Below are 9617 nucleotides of genomic sequence, written 5' to 3' on the forward strand. Positions count from 1 at the left end.
ATCCACTCACCTCAGCCTCCCAAAGGCACGGGATTACAGGTTGAGCCACTGAGCCCGGCTTATTTTCTATTTTTTATTTTTATTAATTTATTTATTTTTGAGTCATAGTCTCCCTCTATTGCCCAGACTGGAGTGCAGTGGCGTGTTCATGGCCAGCGCAGCCTCGACCTGCTAGGTTCTGGCGATCTTTCCACCTCAGCCTTTCAAGTAGCTGGAACTACAGGCACATGCCACCATGCCCGGCTAATTTTTTGATTTATTGTAGAGACGAGGTCTCACCAAGTTGCCCAGGCTATTCTTGAATCCTTAGACTCACGCAATCCTCTTGCCTCGGTCTCCCTAAATTCTGGGATTACAGGCTTGAGCCACCATGCCCGGCCTAGTCTTTTTGATTTATTGTAGAGATAAGGTCTTGCCAAGTTGCCCAAGCTGGTCTTGAACCCCTTGGCTCAGGGAATCCTCTCACCTCACCCTCCTAAAGTGGTGGTATTACGAGTGTGAGCCACTGTACCCAGCTTGTTTGGGTATTTTCTTTACATCATTTTTTTCACACTTTGCTATAGAGTTCAGGCCCCTAGACCCACATGTCTATAGGGTGTAGACTGTGCTAGGAGGTCTCTGGGGCATGTCTAACATCCAACCCCCAAAGTTTCTCTCACACTTCTTCCCTCTGCACCTTTCCATTCAGATTATGGTTCTAACACTCTTAGCTCATCTTCCGTTGTTTTAGGGATGTGCTGGAAGCCTCTGGATTGACAAGGCTTTTACCTCCTCTGCCCTGTGTTCATAGCAGGAACTACTCTAAAGTGAACAGGAGAGAGAGAGGCCACACTAAGAGCCCTTCGCCTAAAAAAGAAGTCTACCAGCGGCGACATGCTTCCGGATACACTAGGTGAGACAGGGACCTGGTAGGTTACTTTCATGTCCTGCGGGCCTGAATCGAGAAGGGGCTCAAACCAGGGCAGTTGGACACCCGATGTCATCTCTTTGCCAAGTCAACTTTTATTTATGTTGTCAACCTTTTTTTTTTTTTTTTTTGAGTTGGAGTCTCACTCTGTTGCCCAGACTGGAGTGCAGTGGCCGCTCCCGGCCACCGCAGCTTCGACCTGCTGGGCTCCGGCGATCCTTCCGCGTCAGCCTTCCGAGTAGCTGGAATTACAGGCATGCGCTACCACACCCGGCTGATTTTTTGATTTATTGTAGAGATGAGGTCTCGCTGCCCAGGCGGGTCTCGAACCCGCAGGCTCAGGCAATCCACTCACCTCAGCCTCCCAAAGGTGCGGGATTACAGGCTGAGCCACCGAGCCCGGCTATGTTGTCAACCTTTAATGGTCAGCATACCTCCTTCCCCCAACATGCGAGGCACATTGCAAAGACAAAGTAAATAGTTTTGGCATATGTAATCATCCAGTGTTTAAGTGTCTGTCTCCCTCCATCTGTAAACATGTTAATTCCCATTGAGATTTCCAGAGAAGCTTTTCTTAAGTGGGTGTTCCTTTCTGGAAGCCTCAGGTGAAAGAGATGCAGGTGACTCTTCGTGAGGGCACACGTCCCTGGAATGAGTTTGAATTGGGTGTGGTCAGGCTGAGCCCAGGGTGGGCAGCCCTGCTGCCTAAGGTGGGGGACTGTGCCCATGAAAGGCTGGCTGTCCCTGGGTTTAGGTTGCTCTTAGTTGAGGTTTAGGTGAGACTGGCAACTTTTGTGAACTTCCTTTCACTGTATAGACCAGTATTTCCAAACAAATTGGCTGTACATTAGAATTTTCTGGAAGCTGAAAAGGAAATTCCCTTACCCAGCTGCATCCAGCCCTGTTACATCATAATCCGCTATGGGGGGACCAGACGTCAGTGTTTGTAAAGTTTCCAGGGAACAGAAACTTTTTTTTTTTTGAGTTGGAGTCTCACTCTGTCGCCCAGACTGGAGTGCAGTGGCCGCTCCCGGCCACCGCAGCCTCGACCAGCTGGGCTCCGGCGATCCTTCCACCTCAGCCTTCCAAGTAGCCGGAATTACAGGCATGCGCTACCACGCCCAGCTGATTTTTTTTTTGATTTATTGTAGAGATGAGGTCTCGCTGCCCAGGCGGGTCTCAAACCTGCAGGCTCAGGCAGTCCACTCACCTCAGCCTCCCAAAGGTGCAGGATTATAGGCTGAGCCACCAAGCCCGGCTCAGAAACATTTTTAAAAGGCTTAATTATTTTAGCTGGGCATGTAGCACAAGCCTGTAATCCCAGCTACTTGGCAGGCTAAGGCAGGAGGATCATTTGAGCCCCAGAGTTTGAGATTAGTCTGAGCAACATAGTGAGATCCTATCTCAAAAAAAAAAAAAAAAATTGACATGTTTTCTGGCAACAATTCAAAAGATGTGACCTATTTCTCTGCCTTCTCAGAGTACATATTCTGTATAACTTAATCTTTTATTGGCGACATGGGGTCAGTTCTTCAGCTGAACTGTAATTCACATTGCCCTTGGGATATTCGTGTACATATATATATATATACATTTGTTTGTTTGTTTGTTTTGTTTTGTTTTGAGTCAGAGTCACACTGTCCCCCAGGCTAGAGTGCAGTGGCACACTCATGGCCACCCCAGCCTCAACCTGCTGGGCTCAGACAGTCCTTCCGCTTCAGCCTTCCAAGTAGCTGGAACTACAGGCATGTGCCATGAAGCTCAGCTAATTTTTTGTTTTTTGTAGAGACAAGGTCTCGCCATGTTGCTTAGGCTGGTCTTGAACCCCTGAACTCGGGCAATCCTCTCATCTCTGCCTCCTGAAGTGCTGGAATTACAGCGTAAGCCACCATGCCCGGCTGGCACATGTATTTTTAAATTATTACTGTGTTATATTACCTGTAAAAAAATTAAGCAATGAAAATGATGAGAAAGAATATAAATTTAATGAGACTCTCAAAAGCCACAAGAAAAAATTAAGAGGGAAAGTCTTAGTTTATAAAAATTGCTTTATTGAGAATCTCACTACAAATGAAGCATCATCGTTTCTTTTTTTTTTTTTTTTTTTGAGTTGGAGTCTCACTCTGTCGCCCAGACTGGAGTGCAGTGGGCCGCTCCCAACCATCGCGGCCTCGACATGCTGGGCTCCGGCGATCCTTCCGCCTCAGCCTTCCAGGTAGCTGGAATTACAGGCATGCGCGACCACGCCCAGCTGATTTTTTGATTTATTATGGAGATGAACCTGGCTAATTTTTTAAAATTTATTTTAGAGAGGACGTCTCACCAAGTTGCCTGGCCTGGTCTTGAATCAGTGGGCTCAGGCAATCTTCTCACCTCGGCCTCCCAAAGTGCTGGGATTATAGGCGTGAGCCACCACTCCTGGCCAAGAAGCATCATCTTTTTTTTTTTTTTGAGTTGGAATCTCACTCTGTCGCCCAGACTGGAGTGCGGTGGCCACCGCAGCCTCACCTACTGGGCTCCGGCGATCCTTCCGCCTCAGCCTTCCAAGTAGCTGGAATTACAAGCATGCACTACCATGCCCGGCTGATTTTTTGATTTATTGTAGAGATGAGGTCTCACTGCCCAGGCGGGTCTCGAACCCGTGGGCTCAGGCAATCCACTTACCTCAGCTTCCCAAAGGCGAGGGATTATAGGCTGAGCCACCGAGCCTGGCTCATCATCTTTTTAACTGATAATAAGATCATTTTAGTTCACCAATTAAATGGAAACATAGCCTGTAATCCCAGCACTCTGGGAGGCCAAGGTGAGTGGATTGTTTGAGCCTGTGGGTTCAAGACCTACCTGGGCAACTTGGCAAGACCTAATCTCTACAATAAATCAAAAATTAGTCAGGCATGGTAGTGCACACCTATAGTTCCAGCTCCTTGGAAGGCTGAGGCGGAAAGATTACCAGAGCCCAGTAGGTCGAGGCTGCGGTGGCCGGAAGTGTGCCACTGAACTCCAGTCTAGACAGAGTGAGATTCCAACTCAAAAAAAGGGAAACACACACCCAGAAAACACATTTGCATGCAGATCGAGGCTGAAGTGGCCGTGAGTGTGCCACTGCACTCTAGCCTGGGCGACAGAGTGAGACTCCAACTTAGACAAAACAAAACAAAAATTCTGCTATCTAAAAAACTAAAATAGGGTGGGAATGCTACCTCATGCCTGTAATCCCAGCACTTTGCGAGGCAGAGGTGAGAGGATTGCCTGAGTCCAGGGGTTCGATACCAGCCTGAGCAACATGGTGAGACCTTGTTTCTACAATAAGTTAAACAAATTAGCCAAGTATGGTGGTGCACACTTGTGGTTCCAGCTACTTGGAAGGCTGAGGCAGAAGGATCACCTGGGCTCAGCAGGTCGAGGCTGTGGTGGCCATGAGTTTGCCACTGCACTCTAGTCTGGGTGACAGAGCGAGACTCTGACTCAAAAAAATAAACAAAAATTAAATTAAAAAAACTAAAACAGGCCGAGCACGGTGACTCATGCATGCATTCCCAGTATTTTGGGAGGTTTAGGTGGGAGGACTGCTTGAGCCCAGGAGTTCAAAATCAGACTGATGGCCAGGCTTGGTGGGTCAGCCTGTAATTTCGGGCTTTGGGAGGCCGAGGTGAGTGGATTGCCTGAGCCCGTGGGTTTGAGACCCGCCTGGGCAACTTGGCGAGACCTCAGCTCTACAATAAATCAAAAAATTAGTCAGGCGTGATAGCATGCAGCTGTAGTTCCAGCTACTTGGAAGGCTAAGGCAGAAGAATCGCCGGGAGCAGCCACTGCACTCCAGTCTGAGCGACAGAGTGAGACTCCAACTCAAAAAAAAAAAAAAAAAAAAGAAAAAGGAAAAAAAAAAACCAGGCTTGGGCCACATAGTGAGACCCTCATCTCTATTTTTTCAAAAAAATTCCTATTAAAAATCTGACTCAGAGCCTGTGGCCCCTGCCGGCTTCCTCTGCTGTGCCTGAGGTCTCTGCGTTTTCTAGTCTCCTGCCTGGTTCAGCTTCTCCAACCACAGGGTCTCCTGTAGAGGTTTGGGAGATAGCCCCAGGCTTCCCCAGGCCAGGCATGGGGACTCAGGGTATCTTAGCCACTCGTGTACAGACTGTCAGTGAGTCCCTTTGTTTGTAGCCAGTTGCTGAAGGACTTAGGACCGGCAGTCCCTGAGTCTTTTTTGGGTTTTGCAGTGTGGATCCACTTGCTTCTTATCAGGCGTGGACACTTTGGATTGTTTCTTCTCAGCTTCAACATAGTTACCACTTCTTTGTCCACTTCCATCTTCAAGCAGTCTGGTGACATCTCTTGTCCAGTGTTACCTCCTTTTCCATTCTCTTTGTGTTTTTTGTTTTGTTTTTTGGAGATACAGGTTTGCTCTGTTGTCGAAACTGGAATACAGTGGTGCAATCATAGCTCACTGCAGCCTTGAATTCCTGGGCTCAGGTGATCCTCTTGGCTCAGCCTCCTGAATAGCTGTGTCTATTTTTGGGGTTTTTTTTTTAGTTGGAGTCTTAGTCTGTCGCCCAGGATGGAGTGCAGTGGCATGCTCATGGCCACCACAGCCTCGACCTGCTGGACTCAGGCGATCCTTCCGCCTCAGCCTTCCAAGTAGCTGAAACTACAGGTGCACACTACCATGCCCAGCTAATTTTTTGATTTATTGTAGAGACGAGGTCTCACCATGTTGCCCAGGCTCGTCTCGAATCCGCAGGCTCAGGCAATCCGCTTGCCTTGGCCTCCCAGTGCTGGGATTATCGGCTTGAGCCACCACACCTGGCCCATTTAGTGGGGTTTTTGAAAGGAAACATAGCCGTTTCACTATCGATAACTAAATGGCAGATGTTAGTATCTCAAGTTTGTTTCTTATGGGGTTCCCATTTTCTTATGGGGACTTTGATAATTATTTTTCCTCTTTTTTTTTTTTTTGAGTTGGAATCTCACTCTGTCGTCTAGGCTGGAGTGCAGTAGCACGCTCACGGCCACCGCAGCCATGACCAGCTGGGCTCAGGTGATCCTTCTGCCTCAGCCTTCCAAGTAGCTGGAACTACAGGCATGTGCCACTGTGTCCAGCTAATTTTTTAATTTATTGTAGAAATGAGGTCTCGCCATGTTGCCCAGGCTGGTCTCGAACCCGTGGGCTCAGGCAATCCTCTTACCTCGGCCTCCTAAAGTGCTAGGATTATAGGCATGAGCCACTGTGCCTGGCATTTTTTTCATATTTATGTTTCACTGTAATCACTCTAGAGAAGACTGAGTGAGTTCATGGAACACTTAACTAAAAGTCTTTGAAATTTGCATGTAACTGCCTGACCAAGATATTAGGAAGGAAGGGAACTCATGCTGGCTTGGCCCAGGCTGGGCATTTCCTTTGAGAGAGCAGAGGGCTGGAAAGCCTGAGATCCTGCCTGACCTCTGTGCTTTTTGTGTTGCTTCTGATTTTTTCTGGGAGAGACCTGATAGGAGGGCTTTTGTGCTTGACAGAAAACTCTCAGCAGAGGAATTAGAGCGAAAACGGCAGGAAATGATGGAAAATGCCAAGTGGCGGGAAGAAGAAAGGCTGACCCTCCTGAAGAGGCATGCCAGGGATGAGGAGCGGGAGCAGAGGTTGGAGAAGCTGGACTCCCGGGATGGGAAGTTCATCCAGTGAGTATATCTCCTTCCTGCTGGGGCCTTCAGGGGCTGGTCTTAAGGAGGCAGGCTGGTGCAGGTCCCTCATGTTCTGAGTGTTTCTGTGTCTACCCAGAAGAGCACAGAGCTCAGCCTTCAGGCCACCTAGTTGACTGCTCCTGGTTTCTGGCTTCCAGGTGTTTTTGATTTGAGGGGAGGAGAAGCAAAGTGTTTTTGTTTTTGTTTTTGTTTGAGTCAGAGTCTCACTCTGTTGCCCAGGCTGGAGTGCAGTTGCATACTTACTGCCATTGCAGCCTCAACCTGCTGGGCTCTGGTGATCCTTCCGCCTCGGCCTTCCAAGTAGCTGGAACTGCAGGCACACGCCACTATACCTGGCTAATTTTTTGATTTATTGTAGAGATGAGGTCTCACCAAATTACCCGGGCTGGTCTCAAACCTGTGGGCTCAGGCAATCCTCTCACCTTGGCCTCCCAAATTGCTGGGATTACAGGCTGAGCCACTGAGCCTGGCTCCTATGAACTCTTATTTGAAAGGAAGGCCATGGATGGGAGTGCCACTGCATTCCAGCCTGGGTGAATCAGTGAGACTCCAACTCAAAAAATAAATAAATAAATAAGATTTCATGGTTCAGGAAGCCTGAGTTTAATGAGGATTTGACTCCCTTCCCAAAGCAGATCCATTTTTCCTATGGACACTTTTTTTAAACTGTGGCTCGGATGGAGTCACTTGAAAGTTATCTCTGTGGGGCCTTGAAGGAGCTTGTGCTTCCACAGGTGCTTTAGGCTAGCAACCCATTTCTTCTTAAACCGCCAGATAGTTGACCAACTGGAAAGTTTGTTGACCTCCGTTGGCCTGTTTTCTTTCTAGCCGCATGAAGCTAGAGAGTGCGTCTACTTCCTCCCTGGAGGATCGGGTGAAGCGGAACATCTACTCGCTGCAGAGAACTTCAGTTGCTCTCGAGAAGAACTTTATGAAAAGATGAAGACTGTTCCCTCTCTTACTGGTTTTCCTGAATTTTCTAGGGAGGCTGTGACCCCTTACACATTCTCTTTATAAGAGTTCTAATGACTTCTGCAGATGTCAGACTACCACTGTTCAAAGTGACTCTCCTCCCTCGACTCCTGAGACAGTTTGCTTACTTTGAGAACCGGTGTGACTTGGCAGCATGTAGAGTGGGTTTTGACTGTTAATGGTGATCACTAGAACATCTGAGTGTAAGGACTCAGGCTGTTCTAGAAGGGGTACCCTGGTTTGCAGAGTTTACCATGCCACTTCTTTCCCACCTGTGCAACAAACCTGTTCTACTGTCTCAGTTTAGGCCAGACCTTCCAGAAACTTCTCTCTAGATTCACCTGGGTGGATTGTGCTTACTGAGATAAATGAACATTTATGTGATTTACTAGATCATGTGACAATGATGTCAGATTAGGGCAGAGCCAAGGGAGTAACAGAATCTGGAAGAGAAAACCATACAAAAAGTCCCAAATGAACTGCTGACCACTTGACCTTTGGAACTATATAGAAATGTAATGTCTATATGTACAGATGTATAGTTTTTACATGCTTTTAAAAAATGCTAACTTTATGAGAATATCTTGTTTGGTACATGACCCTGACAGCAACTAATACTATCAGGCAGGCCGGCTCATTTTTCTCCCTGGATCCAGGTGGTTTAGGAGGAGCCTTGGTTTATTGATAGGATACAGAGTATTCATCATTTTCTGCTGCTTGGAGTCCTCAGTGCAAGCAATGCGGCGGTGTAGTCAGATGATTTTAGGGAGCCAGGACCCACTTGCTGGCATACTCTGGGACCCCTAAAGGAAAATAAAACGGAAGCTGTTTCTTTCTTTTTTTTTTTTTTGACTTGAGTTGGAGTCTCACTCCTTTGCCCAGGCTGGAATGCAGTGACATGCTCATGACCACCCCAGCATCGACCTGCTGGGCTCTGGTGATCCTTCCACCTCAGCCTTCCAAGTAGCCGGAACTACAGGCGCACACTATCACACTCGGCTAATTTTTTATTTATTGTAGAGATGAGGTCTCACCAAGTCACCCGGGTGGGTCTTGAACCAGGGGGCTCAGGTAATTCACTCACCTCGGCCTCCAAAGTGCTGGGGTTACAGGCGGAAGCTGTTTATTTCATGGCTTTCTAAAAAAATCATGTAGTAACAAACAACCCTTGATGGTTTTAACTAGGTTAGAATGAAGCCGCAAAATTCAAGGGGCCGCTTTTCTGCCTTTATGCCTTTTCCCTTGTCTTTGAGCAGAAGCCCTCATCTGACCAATGAACTCCCGGCCCTCTTGACCCACACATTAGCTAGGTGACTTTCTTTTTCTGCCAATTCCTAATTCTGCTGAAAACATATTTAGATTTATATTTGTGCGCACTTGTGATGCCAGGCACTGTAATGCCTCAAGCCCGATCTTTCCCCAGACAGAATGTAACATAGCTTGTTATTCAATGTAATCACCTCATCATGCTTCCCTATGCCAGGGTTAATTATGCTTATTTTACTACTTGGTAATAAAGGGTACATTTATTTTTGTAACTGTTTAAAGAACAACCACGTGCGGAGTGCCGGCTTTACGAATCCCCGTACAGAAGGAACAATGTTGGCCCACGATTTGTGTCGAGTGTGTGTAGAGCCTTCATCCGAGAATTATGTAACCGAGTGCGGGGTGCGTACTCAAAGCCTTCACGAAGTGAGCCAGAGACTAAGGCGATTAGGACAGGTGTCTGAGGGCGCCGGCTGCCTCGCACCCGGACCCTTCGCAGGGAGCGGGCGGGCGGCAGGTGGGTGGGCGCGGGCCCCATTCATAAAAGCCAAGCTTCCCCGCCCGCTCCTCATTGGCCCCGGGGGAGAGGGGCGTGGCTCCGGCCCCAGGGAGTGGGAAGGCCCACGCTTGGGTGGAGCGAGGGGGCGTTCCTTGGCTTTCCGGGCCGGCGTTCTCCCCCCTCGCCGCGCGCCTCCTCTCTCCCCGGGGTGGGATGGTACGTCCCGCCCTCCTCGCGTCCCCGCCCTGCTCCCCTCCCGGAGCTGTGGCGCCGCCGCCA

General features: G+C 48.5%; 1 protein-coding gene across 2 annotated transcripts in view; it reads left to right on the forward strand.

Annotated features, from left to right (window-relative positions):
• CWC25 (CWC25 spliceosome associated protein homolog) overlaps nt 1–8409 on the forward strand; it is a 25195-nt gene extending 16786 nt beyond the window's left edge. Inside the window, exons 8-10 of one of the 2 annotated variants that reach the window (XM_008066432.1) lie at nt 791–892; nt 6416–6577; nt 7430–8409. In XM_008066432.1, coding sequence (XP_008064623.1) covers nt 791–892; nt 6416–6577; nt 7430–7544 — 379 coding nt within the window. In that variant the 3' untranslated portion in view covers nt 7545–8409. The remainder of the gene's footprint in view (nt 1–790; nt 893–6415; nt 6578–7429) is intronic. The other variant, XM_021716456.1, reaches the window with a different exon arrangement.
• Nucleotides 8410–9617: the final 1208 nt, after the last annotated feature.

This window comes from Carlito syrichta, unplaced genomic scaffold (genome assembly GCF_000164805.1).
Source record: "Carlito syrichta isolate Samal-C Ts95f unplaced genomic scaffold, Tarsius_syrichta-2.0.1 Scaffold104997, whole genome shotgun sequence".
In the NCBI taxonomy this organism is placed as follows: domain Eukaryota; kingdom Metazoa; phylum Chordata; class Mammalia; order Primates; family Tarsiidae; genus Carlito; species Carlito syrichta.